The sequence below is a fragment of the Rhinopithecus roxellana genome, chromosome 13, assembly GCF_007565055.1.
Source record: "Rhinopithecus roxellana isolate Shanxi Qingling chromosome 13, ASM756505v1, whole genome shotgun sequence".
Lineage (NCBI taxonomy): Eukaryota > Metazoa > Chordata > Mammalia > Primates > Cercopithecidae > Rhinopithecus > Rhinopithecus roxellana.
The window spans coordinates 79,469,659-79,485,330 of NC_044561.1; the positions used below are offsets into that span (position 1 = coordinate 79,469,659).

Here is a 15,672-nt window from a genome sequence, read left to right on the forward strand (position 1 = left end):
GGGATATTTCTGTTCACAGTGTATAGCCTGGAGTAAGAAGAAGGGTGATGTGGGTTGTATAAAACTCTCCTTACTGCTCGCTTCAATATTTTATTCTTATTTCTGTGCTATCCAAGTGTTACAATCTATCACTTGGTTTGATGAGCTCCTGTGAGGGTATTTTATTTATAGGTAGGTTGAAATTGAGGTATTCATGAAGGGATGAATGTGGAAAATTTCTATTCTGCCATCTTGTTGACATCACTCCATGGATTTTTGTTATAATAAACATTGTGAAAATGTCCCAAGTAATTGAACTTGAAAAGCAGGCAATTTAATTCCTGTATTCCTGAAAGTTTTCTGTCTACCTAGGTTGGTTCAGAAGTTAAGCAGTTAGTTAATCCTCTGCTAAGTACAAAGTTCTCTCACTCCCTTCCTACCTCTCCCATGCCTCTGCACATCCAGTACTGGAAAATCCCTCCCCTCTGGGGGAAAGTAGCTTGGTCTTGATTTCTTTCTTGAACAAATCCTATACCTTTATATCTTATGTATCTTCCATTCTACTTGATGCTGCTCTTTCATGTTTCTTATGCTGTTATCCAGGTTCATGAACCCCTGCGGATTTGCGAGAATGCAGACTTATTTTCCAAAGGCGGGTAGGCCTTGAGGTTCAGCATTTCTAAGAGATTTTCCAAAGATGCTGCTGCTGCCTCACACGTCGGGACCACTTTACGAGGGTGAGCCTAGAAGTCTTTCTTCCACCCACCAACCTGCCATGGATCAGGAAAGGCATGTGAGCCACACTTCAAGAGCAGAGGCCACAAGACCAGGGGAGCCCAAGGCCATGTCTGAGCTCATCCAAGCACGTGAGGTGCCTGAGAGGAGAGTCATTGCACCTCTGGCCACATGGGTTATTGGCTGTGAACCCTGAGACAGCAGCTCACATGTATCACTTGTGCCACCTGGAGCTGGCTCAGGAGTCCATCTACCCAGATCATACTTGTTTGCCCTGCTGAGAATAACTCCATCAAACACGCAGCCCTTTTTATCAAGAACTATAGCACACAAAGTTTCTTAGCATGCTGATGTTTAATGATCTATACTACATGATTAGGCTCAAGATGTGTGGATTTTCTAAAACGCTGGTCTAAGATCTCAAGCACGTGCAAAATAGGAAAGCAAACAAGTACAAAGCTGCTCAGCCACTGAAGAGTCGTCAGGAGAGAAATGCTGATGTCCACGGTATGTGGGAGCAGCACATGGCCAGGCCTGTGAGTAGGTTTCACTTAGTGGAATCCCTCCAAGCAGGTCTTGTTCAGGAGGCTGAAGTATGTCCTCCATGGCCTGGTGCTGATGGTGAAGAAGCAGGTGAAAGTCTGAGAGAACAAGCACAGGAAGGGATAATGGATCAGGGAGGCTCAGGAAGCTCCTGGCTCAAGCTCTGAACAATGGCTTCCTCTCCACATTGCCCTTTCCCAGGTCAAGCAGTGGGAAGACAGGGGCTCTGGCCATCAGGTGCTGCCCCCAAGCCTGAGTCCTGGGCTGTTCTGGAGGTTTGAGCTGAACTGCAGCTCTCTTCTGACCCAGGGGCAGTCGTGCCATGTGTCCCACTCCCTAGCAGTGGCCCTCAGGGGAACCCTGGGCTGTCCTGGTGTGATCCCTGCACCCAAGAGCAGCAGGAGAATGTGTTGTCCCAGTGGAAGCAGTTCCCAGATTTAAGCAATTAGCTACCTATTTGTTAATATTACAGTAAAGGAGTTGATTAAGCATAGGAAGGGTTTTCCCAGAGCCAGGCTTTACTTGGAGCTTGTCCCCTAGAGCAGGTGCTGCAGCTCAGAAGGGCCCTGGCCAGGGCCTGGTGGGAGGGTAGTGGGGCTCCTTCTCAGCCTCCACCACTCTTGGGTCTAGGGGAGGGTAGGGACACCCTGAGAACTGCATCCACAGACAGAGGTGATGTCAGATCCCAGGTTCTTCCAGAAGGCAGGGGAGGAAGAGCAGAGAGGGGACAGCTTCTTACTGGACCCAAGAGACTGGGAGCCCAGGGGGAAAGAGGAGTCTGAAGGCCAATGTGCCCTGGACGCAGGCAGCTGCAGTGGCGTGACAGGGCAGAGTTGAGAAACTCAGATTGGCCAGGAGCCTGCAAGTGGACCCCTGGCTGCCTGCCCCTCTGTGCTCCCCACTAAGGCACAAGCAGGGCAGCCTGGTAGAGGCTGCTGCGGGCTCACTCCTCTAAGTCTCTTTGTCAGCTGCACCCGTGCCCAGACCACACCCCACTTGGCATCCACAGCTGTGCCCAGGAGGGAAGCTGGTATCTTTTTTTACATCATTCAGCTCTGGGCTCTCTTGAAAAGGGCAGTTGTCAATGTCATCTTCAAACTTCCCACACCTACTTCTCCCCAGCAGTAGCTCCATTGAGAATACGGTCTTGGACTCTACCTATTGCACACAGAGAGATTAATGTGATCACGCCCTCCTTTTTGCCCCTAAGTAGCTGCTGGTGAAGATGTCATTTGTGTGGGAGAAGTCCCAATACTCTTCTCCATTAGGGAGCTCGTCCATGGGCCTGGAGTCAGGAGATCTTCCTTAGATTGGGGAGTTAAGAGCAAAAAGCGGATGGGCATGGTGGCCCCAGGGCAGACACAGGGTGAGTCATAACCCGTGAATGTATCCCTGTTTCCTGATGCACTTCCCAGTCTCCCATGGTGAGACCCCAGCTTCAGTCTCAGTCAGTGTCTGAACCTGCAGCTGCATTTCCAGAAGATGGCGCTATGTCCCTGGGGAGGGTGTTGGCTCTCCAAGAGCTTTCAGGGTAACCTCAGCCCTGGGACAGAGGGAGCCCCATCTACAGCGTGTTGTCAAACCTTCCCTGACCTCCCGGGAAAAAAAAAAAAAAGCAAGAATGCCACCCAGCACTCCCACTACACACAGGCACACATCCTTGGGAAAATGGCTTCAAGAAACACCATCTGGGGTCGGGCGTGGTGGCTCACACCTGTAATCTCAACACTTTTGGAAGCCGGGGCGGGTGGATCACGAGGTCAGGAGTTCATGACCAGCCTGGCAAACATGGTGAAAACCCATCTCTCCTAAAAATACAAAAGTTAACTGGGCATGGTAGCAGGTGCCTGTAATCCCAGCTACTCGGGAGGGAGGCTGAGGCAGGAGAATCCTTTGAACTCAGGAGGCAGAGGTTGCAGTGAGTTGAGATCGCACAATTGCACTGCAGCCTGGTCGACAGGGTGAGACTCCATCTCAGAAAGAAAAGAAGAAAAGAAAAGAAAACAAAAGAGAGAAGAGAAGAGAAGAAGGAAAGGAGACGCCATCTGCCCTATTGCAAAGTGTACCTTGCTCTTCTTCTCACTCCATTCAGTTTCACTTCATTCCATCCCCTTTCTCCCTATCTGTCCATTTCCCCAACTCCAAAACTGACTCTGGAATTGTCACGTCCAAGAGCCCATGTGGCAGACTCCAGCCCAGAGAGCAGGGGTCAGAGAATCAGCCAGGGCCTTCCACAGGGTCTTTCCGGAGGCTTAAGCTCAGTGCAGGGTTGGGGTCCTTTTGCTCTTCTTGCAGCATTTCAATAATGAGGGAGAAAGAGCATTTTTGCCTCTCCACCCAACTAGAAGTCCTCTACTTAGCTGGGCACAGTGGCTCATGCCTGTAATCCCAGCACTTTGGGAGGCCAAGGCAGGTGGATCACGAGGTCAGGAATTCAAGACCAGCCTGACCAACATAGTGAAACCCCGTCTCTACTAAAAATACAAAAAATTAGCCAGGCATGTAGCGGGTGCCTGTAATCCCAGCTATTCAGGAGGCTGAGGCAGGAGAATCACTTGAACCCGGGAGGCGGATCTTGCAGTGAGCGGAGATGGCGCCACTGCACTCCAGCCCTAGCGACAGAGCTAGACTCCATCTCAAAAAAAAAAAAAAAAAAAAAAAAGTCCTCTTCTTGGTGACTGTTTTCATTGTTCATGCCTGCAGCACAGATGAACAGTGCATTCCTGATTGCATTCTGTAGTGACTTCATCAAAAGGAGAACATTTAGGATTAAGACCTGTGGTCTGAGGAAGAGTGTAAAACAACCTTCAGTTTGTTAAGTGCAGACACACTAAGGAGCCCAGAGACGGTGGAAATCAGCAAAGAGGAACTGACCACCCAGAGGTCTTTCGGGACTGGTAGGGGTTTCTAATAAGCAAAAGCTCCTGAACCCTTACTGTTTTCTTTTTAAACTTTTATTTTTTTAAATTATCTCTTTTTTATTACATTTTTTGGAAATATTTCTCAATTTCTCTCTATTCACATTTCCTGTTCAGCCCTTTTCCTTATTCTGTATCTTCATTGACTTGGTAGTCCTCATTTTAGAGTCATTCTTCAGTTAAATAATGTCATAAAAAGATGGAGATTAAACAATATGTTTTGCGCGAGAGTCGATTAGCATCAAATTATTTAAAGTTTCTAACATAGATGTTTTCAAAATCAAAAATTAACTAAACTACCTTGTATTTTCTTAAGTATGGACTACAATTGGTGAACAAGACTCTTCAATAAGACCCTCCGCTCCCACCCCACTCCCATTTTTCACTGAGCATCATATATCAGATGCCAGGGCAGGAGGGTATGTGGTCACCAACCTGCTCCTTCCAGGAATTCAAGATTTGCACCAGTCTGTAGGCATAATGGTCCTTACTCTGTTGGTTGGATGTGTGCACGGCAAACTCCACTGTGGCAGGGAGGTAACGAGCCATGACATTGTATTCGTCACAGTCCCTTTGCTCGTGGAAATGCCAGGCATGGATCAGCGGGAGCTGGAAGCCTAAGAGAAGCAGCAGCAGCACCCAGGGCAGAGCTCCCCTCCACGGCAGGCCCAGCATGGTGCTGACTATAGGCACCCCTGCCTTTGCTCTTCCCAGCCCCTGTGCCCACAGGAGTTAACTGAGCAGAGACCCAGGCCTTAATCTCATCTGCTCAGATAGCCCTGTGGGACGAACTTGTCTCACCCCACACTGGCGACCGACAGGCACTCCTACAGGACGGGAAGGGCAGGATCCTGGATTAAAGGGAGGCAGCTCTGGATGCGGAGTCACTCATCTGCTATCCTTCTGCCCTATACTCTCAAGGCCAGTGCAAGCCACAGGCAGGAGAGGAGCTACCCTCTGCCACTAGCTTTGAAAGCTGCTTCTTCAGAACCCACAGGTTCTGGGTGTCCTCAGGAGACTGGTGTCCTTGGATGATTCTGTCTTCGCCTCCCACAGCGAACTGAGAAAAGACCTGCGGACATCTCGGCTCTCACTCTCCCCTCCTTCACCCAGTCAAAGAGCGGTTCTCCATTGTTCAGAAAAATAACTAAGATATCAGTTTGTTCTTTTGTTGTATAATACCTCAGCAGTTATACTCTGGGAACCAAGGGAAAAAAATGACAAAAAAAAAAAAAAAAAAAAAAAAAGGCAATTTTTATCAACCATTTTGACCTGGGATGGACAATGAGTATTGTGAGAAAAGGGCAGAAAAGACAGAGATCCAAGTCCTGAGGCCCCAGCCTGGTCATGCCCAGCCCAGCCCTGCTTGCATTTCTCAGCCTTGTCAGCCCTGGTTCCAGCTGAGCCAGAGCCAAGGTTTCCACAGGGCCCACCGCCCTACATCTGCAGCCCCACCACACACACTCATGTCTTATCAGACTGGAATACCATTCTAGACCAAATTTTTAAACACTTCCCTGGGAGATAACATGTTTCTGCCTCAATGAGATAGAGGTTGGACCATTCTTCCATCCCTTGATCATTTTTGTCTCCATCTGATTATCCTTCTTGGTGTTCTAGAGTGAGATATTTCGCCAGCACTTGGGTGATACTAGGTGGTCACTTTTAATCAATTTCCTGGCAATAACTAATCTGAAAGAGGAAATAATATTTCGTGGCTGTAAGAATGAACATTAAATAGTGCAGGACAGGTGAAGTATGCAAAAGTGAGAGCTTTGAGTTTGACTGAGAAGACTATGGCTGCGCGACATAGGCAATATCCTCGCATTGTTGCCAGATAACAGAATAGAAAGTTCAGTCCCAAGTCAGGAAGACTGATTCTACAAAACCTGCTCTGACTGTGTCCCAAACCATGTTCCCAGAGCATAGCAGGACCAGGCCCTGGAAGAGCGTCACTGCATCTGTCCACACTAGCACAGCACTGGCCAGGTCAAGAAAGCTACAGGTGAAGAGAGTCATGCTGCCTGATCCAACACCGGGGTGGTCTTGAGTGTCTCCTCACAGGAGACCCCACTCATCACACACAGAAGATAGTAGCTAGCGGGTGGGGAGCTGCTGTACAGAAGCCGTATGCCACCTGCATCTTAATCCTCTGCCTCGACTCCAGGAAGTAGGTGACACAGAGAAGGTGAAACCTGTGTCCTGATTAGCAATGATCACAGGTGAAATCTGGCTCTACTGCGTTGTTTGTTTATTATTTATTTATTTATTTATTTATTTATTTGGAGTCTCGCTCTGTTGCCCAGGCTTGAGTGCGGTGGTGTGATCTTGGCTCATTGCTGCAACCTCTGCCTCCCGGGTTCAAGAAATTCTCCTGCCTCAGCCTCCCGAGTAGCTGAGATTACAGGCGCATTCCACCACACCTGGCTAATTCCTTGTATTTTTAGTAGAGATGGGGTTTTGCCATGTAGCCCAAGCTGGTCTCGAACTCTCCTGGCCTCAAGTGATCCTCCCACCTCAGCCTCCTAGCGTGCTGGGATTACAGGCGTGAGCCACTATGTTGGCCCCTATTGCGTTGTTGAAATGTCACTGGTCTGGATCACACCCAGCTGACCCATTCTCCTCATATTTATTTAACCATGGCAAACAAACAGCTCAACCACACAACTATTTGCAAAATTATTTGTGAGCTCTACTGAGTTGTGAAAGATTTTCACATGAGAAAGATTTTCAATCAAACACAACTCACAAGTCAAGGGATGCATAACACAAGATTCACACTTTCCTTTTCACTTGGCAAAGTCTTGCTTATAATTGTGAAGCAGAAGCCAGCACTACAGGATTCCTTACCACTGCATCAGTTACACAGGAATGAAACCTTCTCGTGGGTTCCCCAAAAACCGAGATTGGAAAATGACATAATGACACAAAAATAACGGTGCAAGTTGACACAGTTGTAGCTCATAGATGTGCCTTTGGTCTTTTCAAAAACAAGAGACAGGTCAACAAAGACCTCAGGTGGCCCCGAGCTTCCCTCTCTGCCTGACTTTCAACCTCAGTGCAAGCAAAAATCCATGACCAGGACCAAGGTGTGGGTGGCCTACGCACTGAAGGTGTGCCCCAATACACACACCGAGTGGGCTAGTTGTGGAAGGGTGTTGTGGTCACAGTTGTTTAGTGACTTTCACCACATTGACAAGTAACACACTCTTCACAGAAATAGTTTAGAAAAGTCGCTACACAAAGACACAACTACAGTCCATAGTAAGCAGCAATAAATCTTAAGGAGAAAGCAGACTCAGACTCCTGGAGTTGCCACAATTTAACATTTAAATGACCAGTTTTCCAAAAAAATTATAAGGCATACAAAGGGACAGGAAAGTAAGTCCCATTCAGCCTTCCTTGTGGTGCATTGGCTTTTTAGCTTCATGTAATCCTGTTTGTTTATTTTTGTTTTTGTTGGCTATGCTTTTGAATTCTTACCCAAAAAGTTTTTGCCCACACCAGTGTCCTGAAATGTTTTCCCAATGCTTTCTTCTAGAAGTTTCATAGTTTCAAGGCTTAAATTTAAGCGTTCCATCCATTTTTGTGTTTGTTTTAATATATATAGTGAGAGGTAGGGGTCTAGCTTCACTTTTCTGCATATGATCATCCAGTTTTTCCAGCAGCATTTATTGAAGACACTGTTCCTTTTCCAATGGGTTTTCTTGGCATCTTTGTTGAAAATGAGTTGGCTGTGAACATGTGGATTTATATTTGGGTTCTCTATTCTGTTCCATTGGTCTATGTGTCTGTTTTTATGCCAGGGCCATGCTGTTTGGTTACTGTAGTATTGTACTACAATTTGAAGACAGGTATATTTTGATGTTCCCTGCCTTGTTATTTTTGCTAAGGATTGCCCTGGCTATTTGAGGTCTTTTGTGGCACTATAGATACTTTCAGATATTTCTGTCCTTTTCTGTGAAGAATGTCATTGATATTTTGAATAAGGATTGCATTGAAATTGTAGATAGCTTTGGTTAGTATTGACATTTTGACAACATTAATTCTTCCAATTTATGAGCATAAATATCTTTCCATTTTTTAATTTCCTCTTCCATTTATTTCATTAATGCTTTATAGATTTTTGTAGACATCTTTTACTTCTTGAGGTAAATTTATTTCTAATTATTTTACATTTTTGTAGCTATTGTAAATTTGATTGCATTCTTGGTTTCCTTTTCAGTTCGTTGTTGGTATATGTCAGTGCTACTGATCTTTGTACGTTGATTTTGTGTTTTCAACTTAACTGAATTCATTTAGCAGTTCTCACAGGTTTTTGATGACGTCTTTAGCTTTTCCTAAATATCATAACATGTCATCTGTGAACAAGAATAATTTGAATCTTCCTTTCCAATGCGGATGCCCATTATTTCTTTCTCTTGCCTAATTGCTCTGGTCAGGACTTTGAGTACTACATTGAATAAAAGCGGTGGAGGTCTTGTTCCAGATATTAAAGGAAAGAAACCATATATAACAAACCCACAGCCTTTATTTTGGCCTTCGTTTCGAGGTATGTTCCTTTAAGCTTGTTGTGTTGAGAGCTTTTATCATGAAAAGATGTAGAATTTTGTCTAATGTTTTTCAGCATCTATTGAAATGACCATATGGTTTTTGTCTTCGATTTTGTTAATGTAATATGTCATATTTATTAATTTGCATATGTTGACCCATCCTTGCATCCCTGGAGTGGATCCCGTTTAGTCATGGTGAATGATCTTTTATATGTGTTGTTGTATTTTCATTTGCTAGCACTTTGTTGAGGATTTTTTGCTCCTGTGTTCACTAAGGGTATTAGCCTGTAGGTTTTTGTTTTTCTTATTGTATCCTTAACTGGTTTTGGTATCAGAGTAATGTTGTCTTTGTAGAAAGAGCTTGGAAGTATTCTGTTCTTTTTTATTTTCTGAAATAGTTTGAATAGAATTGACAGTACTTTTTTACATGTTTGGTAGAATTTAGCAGTGAAGCTCTCAGGCCCTAGGCTTTCTTTGATGGGAGACTTTTTAGTACTGCTTTAATCTTATTACTTGTTGTTGATCTGTTTAGGTTTTCTATTTTTTCTTGATTCTTCTTGGTATGTTATATGTATCCAGGAATGTATTCACTTCCCCTAGGTTTTCCTCATTTTTTGCTGCATATTTGTTCATAATAGTCTCTAACGATCCTTTATATTTATATATTATCAGTTGTTATGTCTCTGTTTTTGTTTTCGATTATATTTATTTGAGTCTTCTTTTTTCCTTAGTCTAGATAAAAGTTTGTTGATTTTATCTTTTCAAAAGAATAGCATTGTTTTTTTAATCTTTTGTATTTTTTAAATTCTCAATTTTGATATTTGTTACTTCCTTCCTTTTACTAATTTTGGATTTGGTTTGTTTCTGCTTTTCTAATATATTGAGCTGCATTATTAGGCCGAAATATTTGAAATATGACTACATTTTTTGTATAGGCATCTATTGCTATAACCCTGCCTCTTAGAACTCCCTTAACTGTAGATTTTGATATGTTGTGTTTCCATTTTCATTTGTTTTAAGAAAATTTTAAACTTCTCGGTTAATTTCTTCATTAACCAATGATCCTTTAGGAATGTTGCTTAACTTACATGTGTTTGTATAATTTCCAAGATTCCTCTTGTTATTGATTTCTAGTTTTATTCCATTGTGGCAGAAAAGGCACTTGATATGATATCAACATTTTGAAATTTGTTAGTTTTTTTTCTGTGGCCTAGCATATGGCCTATCCTGGAGAACGTTTCATGTGCTGATGAGAAGAATGTATATTCTGTAGCAGTTGGATTGAATATTCTCTAAATATCAGTTAGGTCTGTTTGGAACTCTAGAGTGTCTTTTACCTTTGAATGTTTCTGTTGATTTTGTCTGGCTCATCTTTCTATCACTGAAAGGGGTATTAAGAGAACTGGGGGAGCATTTCTCAACTTTTCCCCATTCATCATAATGTTGGCTGTGGGTTTGTGATAGATGGCTCTTATTACCTTGTCTCTTCTAGGCCATTTGTGCTGAGGGCTTTCATCATAAAATGATACTGGATTTTGTCAAATGATTTTTCTGCATCTATTGAGATGATCATATGATTTTCATTTGTAATTCTGTTTATGTGATGTATCATATCACACTTATTGAATTGTGTATGTTAAGTCATCACTGCATCCCTGGTATTTCCTTGTAGAGATCTTTCACCTAGAGATCCTCCTCATAGCATAAATATGGAACTAAGGCGTGGTAACCCACTTATTATGGGTATTATCTTTTTGATATACCATTGGATTCAGTTAGCTAGTATTTTGTTGAGGATTTTTGCAACTATGTTCATCAGAGATATTGGTCTGTAGTTTTTTTTTGTTGTTGTTATGTCCTTGGTTTTGGTGTTAGGGTGATACTGGCTTTACAGAATGATTTAGGAAGGATTCCCACTTTCTCTTTCTTTTGGAATAGTTTCCATAAGATTGGTGACAGTTATTCTTTGAATGTCTGATGGAACTCAGCTGTGAATCCATCTGGTCCTGATTTTTTTTTCCATTGGCAATTATTTTTATTACTGTTTCAATCTCACTACTTGTTATTGGTCTGTTCAAAGTTTCCATTTCTTCCTGATTTAATCTAGGAGGATTGTATATTTCCAGGAATTTATTCATCTCCTCTAGATTTTCTAGTTTGTGTGCATAAAGGTGTTCATATTAGCCTTGAATGATCTTTTGTATTTCTGCAGTAGTGGTTGTAATAGCTCTCATTTCATTTCTAATTGAGCTTATTTGATCTTTTCATCTTTTCTTGGTTAATGTTGTTAACGGCTTATCAATTTTGCTTATCTTTTCAAAGAAGCAGCTTTTTGTGTCATTTATATTTTGTATTTTTTGTTTCATTTTCATTTAGTTCTGCTCTGATCTTTGTATTTATTTTCTTCTTCTGGGTTTGGGTTTGGTTTGTTCTTGTTTCTCTAGTTCCTTGAGGTGTGACCTTAGATTGTTTATTTGTGCTCTTTCAGACTTTTTGATGTAGGCATGTAATGGTATGAACATTCCTCTTAGCGCCACTTTTGCCATATCCCAGAGGTTTTGATAAGCTGTGTCACCATTATCATTCAGTTCAAAGAGTTTTAAAATTTCCATCTTGATTTCAATGTTTACCTAAAGATCATTGAAGAGCAGATTATTTAATTTCCATCTATTTGTACAGTTTTGAGAGTTTCTTTTGGATTTAATTTCTAGTTAAACTCCTCTGTGATCTGAGATCACTTGATATAATTTTGATTTTCTTAAATTTATTAAGATTTGTTTTGTGACCTATCATATGGTCTATCTTGGAGAATGTTCCATGTGTTGATGAAGAGAATGTATATTCTGGAGTTGTTGGTTGGAGTTAATATCTGTTAAGTTCATTTGTTGTAGGGGATAGTTTAAGTCCACTTTTTACTTTGTTGACTTTCTGGTTTGATGACCTGTCTAGTGCTGTCAGTGGAGTACTGAAGTTCCCCGCTGTTATTGTGTTTCTGTCTATCTCATTTCTTAGATCTAGCGGTAATTGTTTAATAATTTAGGAACTCCAGTGTTAGATGCATATATATTTAGGATTGTGATATTTTCCTGTTGGATTAATCCTTTTATCATTATATAATGTCCTTCTTTGCATTTTTTCACTGTTCTTGCCTTCAAGTCCGTTTTGCTTGGTATAAGAAAAACTATTGCTGCTTGCTTTTGGTTTTCATTTGCATGTAATACCTTCTTCCACCACTTTAAGTTTGTTTGAGTCCTTACGTATCAGGTGAGTCTCTTGAAGACAGCAGATACCTGGTTGGTGGATTTTTATTCATTCTGCTATTCTGTATCTTTTAAGTGGAACATTTAGTTCATTTACATTCAATGTTAGTACTGAGATGTCAGGTCCTGTTCTATTCATTATGATAGTTATTGCCTAAGTACCTTGATTTTTTTAATCTGTTATTGCTGTATAGGCTCTATGAGATTTATGCTATAAGGGGGTTCTATTTTGGTGTATTTCAAGTTTTTGTTTCAAGATTTTTAGAACACCTTTTAGCATTTCTTGTAGTACTGACTTGGTAGTGGCAAATTCTCTCAGCATTTGTTTATCCAAAAAATATTTTATTTCTCCTTCATTTATGAAGCTTAGTTTTAATGGATACAAAATTCTTGGCTGACAATTATTTTGTTTCAGGAGGCTAAAGATAGAACCCCAATGCCTTCTGGCATGTAAGGTTTCTACTGAGAAATCTACTGTTAATCTGATAGGTTTTCCTTTATAAGTTAACTGATGCTTTTGTCTCACAGTTCTCAAGATTATTTCCTTCATCTTGACTTTAGGCAACCTGATGACTATGTGCCTAGGTGATAATCTTTTTGTGAAGATTTTTTCAGGTGTTATTTTTATCTTCTTGTATTTGGATGTCTAGATCTCTAGCAAGGGCAGATAGGTTTTTTTTCACATATGCTCTCAAATAAGTTTTCTAGACTTTTAGATTTCTCCTTCTCTTCAGGAACACCAATAGTTTTTAGGTTTGGCCATTTAACATAATCCAAAATTTCTTGAAGCCTTGTTCTTTCAATTTTTTTTCTTTGTCCTTGTCTGATGGGGTTAATTTGAAAGCTCTATGAGCTCTTACATTCTTTTTATTTATTTTTTATTTATATATATTTTTAATTTCCCATAAGTTATTGGGGTACAGGTGATATTTGGTTACATGAGTAAGTTCTTAGTAGTGATTTGTGAGATATTGGTGTACCCATCACCTGAGCAGTAAACACTGCACCATATTTGCAGTATTTTACCCCTCGTATCCCCTCACTCTTCCCCTCAAGTCCCCGAAGTCCATTGTATCATTCTTATGCCTTTGTGTCCTCATAGCTGAGCTCCCACATATCTGTGAGAACATACGATGTTTGGTTTTCCATTCCTGAGTTACTTCACTTAGAATAAACAGTCTTCAGTCTCATCCAGGTCACTGCATATGCTGCTAATTCATTCTTTTTTATGGCTGAGTAGTATTCTATTGTATATATATACCACAGTTTCTTTATCCACTCATTGATTGATGGACATTTGGGTTGGTTCTACTGTTTTGGAATTGTGCATTGTGTTGCTATAAACACGTGTGTGCAAGTATCTTTTTTGAATAATGAATTTCCCAGGTGTTACTTGTGCTTCTTGTATTTGGGTGTCTAGGTCTCTAGCAAAGCCAGGGAAGTTTTTCTCGATTATTCCCCAAAATATGTTTTCCAAGTTTTTAGAATTCTCTTCTTTCTCAGGAACATCAATAATTCTTAGATTTGGTCATTTAACATAATCCCAGACTTCTTGGAGGGTTTGTTTATATTTTCTTATTCTTTGGTCTTTGTCTTTGTTGGATTGGGTTAATTCTAAGACCTTTTCTTTGAGCTCTGAATTTCTTTTTTCTACTAGTTTAATTCTGTTGATGAGATTTTTCCAGAGCATTTCACATTTCTAACACGTGTCCAAAGTTTCCAACATTTTTATTTAAACTATCTATTTTTTTCTTTAAACTATCTATTTTCTTGAATATTTCTCCCTTCACTTCTTGTATTGTTTTTTGGATTTCCTTGCATTGGGCTTCACTTTTCTCTGATGCCTTTCTGATTAGCTTAATTACTGACTTCCAGAATTCTTTTTCATATGAGTCAGGGATTTCTTCTTAGTGTGGATCCATTGTTGGTGAACTAGTGTGATTTTTGGGGGGAGTATTAAAGAGCCTTGTTTTGTCATATTACCAGGGTTGGTTCTCTGGTTTCTTCCCATTTTGGTAGGCTCTGTCAGAGGGAAGGTCCAGGGCTGATGGCTGTTGTCCAGATTATTTTGTCCCACAGGGTATTCACTTGATGTAGCACTCCCCTCTTTTCTCAGAAAAGAGGGGAGTGTTTGTTCCTGTGAGCCGAACTGCAGTGTTTGTCATCTCTTTTCTAGGTCTAGCCACCCAGCGAGTCTACGAAGCTCTGGGCTAGTACTGGGGGTTGTCTACACAGACGCCTGTGATGTGAACTGTCTATGAGTCTTTCAGCTGTGGATACTAGCACCTGTTCTGGTAGAAGTGGTGGGGTGGGGGTGAATTGGACTCTGTGAGGGTTCTTAGATTTAGTGGTTTAATGTTCTATTTTTGTGCTGATTGCTGCCTGATGGAAGGGCCATCAGGTGGGGATGGGGCTAGGCATGCCTGAGTTCAGACTCTCCCCGGGCAGGTCTTGCTGCAGCTGCTGTTGGGGTTGGGGTGAGATTCCCAGGTCACTGGAGTTGTGTATCTAGGAGGATTATGGCTGCCTTTGCTGAGTCATGCAGGTTGTCAGGGAAGTGGGGGAAAGCCGGCAGTCACAGGCCTCACTCAGCTCCCATGCAAACTGAAGGGCTGGTCTCACTCCCACTGTAACCCCCACAACAGCCTCATGTCTGTTTCTAGGTGGTGGCAAAATGAGCTTGAGAACTTGCCCCAGGCTACCCACCTCCTTGCTGTGAAAGAAAAGGGCTTGGTTTTTCCCCTGCCTGTGCAGTCTACACACAGGATTCGCACCCTTTCCTGAGTTCTGGCCAGGAAGCTTCTCACCCATTCAAATTGTTACACAGTTCAGCTAGAGATTTCCTTCTCCGTGTGGAGTCTTGTCCCCCGCTCCTCTGACAGCCCTCCCGGTGGATCCCTGTGGCACCAGGCAGGAGTGGCCTACTTGGGAGACCCAGCAAGCTCCCAGGGCGTTCCTGCTGTTTCCTCTACCCCTGTATTTCACTCTACTCTCTAAATTGACTCAGCTCCAGGTAAGGTAGAAAACTTATCCCATAAACAGACCTTCAGTTTCTCCACTGCGGGTGTGAGTTCAGGAGAGAAGGGTCTCCCTTTCCCACTTCTGCAGTCGGGGCACTCACAGTAGTTGAGGTGTCTCCTGGGTCCTGCAGGAGTGGTTTGCTTCTTTCAGAGGGTCTGTGGATCCTCTTGGGATTGCTGGATTGTTCTTGCAGTCAATCTGGAGCTAGAACCCAGGGCCTTCCTGCTGCTTCCTCTACCCCTGTATTTCACTCTGCTCTCTAAATTGACTGAGAGGAAGGTCTCTGTTTCCCACTTCTGCAGTCGGGGCACTCACAGTAGTTGAGGTGTCTCCTGGGTCCTGCAGGAGCAGTTTGCTTCTTTCAGAGGGTCTGTGGATCCTCTCGGAATTGCTGGATTGGTCTTGCAGTCAATATGGAGCTAGAATACACAATGTGAGCTTCCGCATGCTGCTCTGTTCAAAGCTGCAATCTAGTCCTGTCTCCTGTCTGCCATGATGATCACCACTGATTTTGTTTTAGCTGTTTAAATGAATTTATTAGGACTATAAGTAGCAATATGCATAGATCTCAAAATCAGGATTTGGTTTTTCTTATTTATTTATTTATTATTTATTTATTATGCTTTAAGTCCTGGGATGCATGTACAGAACATGCAGGTTTGT

General features: G+C 42.2%; 1 protein-coding gene across 2 annotated transcripts; it reads right to left on the reverse strand.

Moving 5' to 3' along the window:
• Positions 1-1,049: 1,049 nt before the first annotated feature.
• LOC115892887 (cystatin-9-like) lies at positions 1,050-15,246 on the reverse strand. Of its 2 annotated transcripts, XM_030915501.1 has the most exons (3): positions 4,611-5,153; positions 2,302-2,415; positions 1,050-1,355 (listed from the first exon to the last, which is right to left on the reverse strand). In XM_030915501.1, exons 1-3 carry the CDS (start codon positions 4,848-4,850, stop codon positions 1,266-1,268), a joined length of 444 nt encoding a protein of 147 aa, XP_030771361.1. In that variant the 5' UTR covers positions 4,851-5,153; the 3' UTR covers positions 1,050-1,265. The 2 variants fall into 2 exon arrangements, 1 of the variants encoding a protein (XP_030771361.1); XR_004052802.1 differs by lacking the exons at positions 2,302-2,415; positions 4,611-5,153 and adding an exon at positions 15,033-15,246 and having other exon boundaries at positions 1,224-1,355.
• Between the last annotated feature and the right edge of the window lie 426 nt (positions 15,247-15,672).

Coding starts and splice junctions, on each gene's coding strand:
- LOC115892887 (XM_030915501.1), bottom strand. CDS start 4,850: ATGCTGGGCCTGCCGTGGAGGGGAGCTCTGCCCTGGGTGCTGCTGCTG. Junction 2,416..4,610: donor TGAATTCCTGGAAGGAGCAG/GTTGGTGACCAC, acceptor TGTGTGCAATAG/GTAGAGTCCAAGACCGTATT. Junction 1,356..2,301: donor AGAGCCCAGAGCTGAATGAT/GTAAAAAAAGAT, acceptor TTGTTCTCTCAG/ACTTTCACCTGCTTCTTCAC.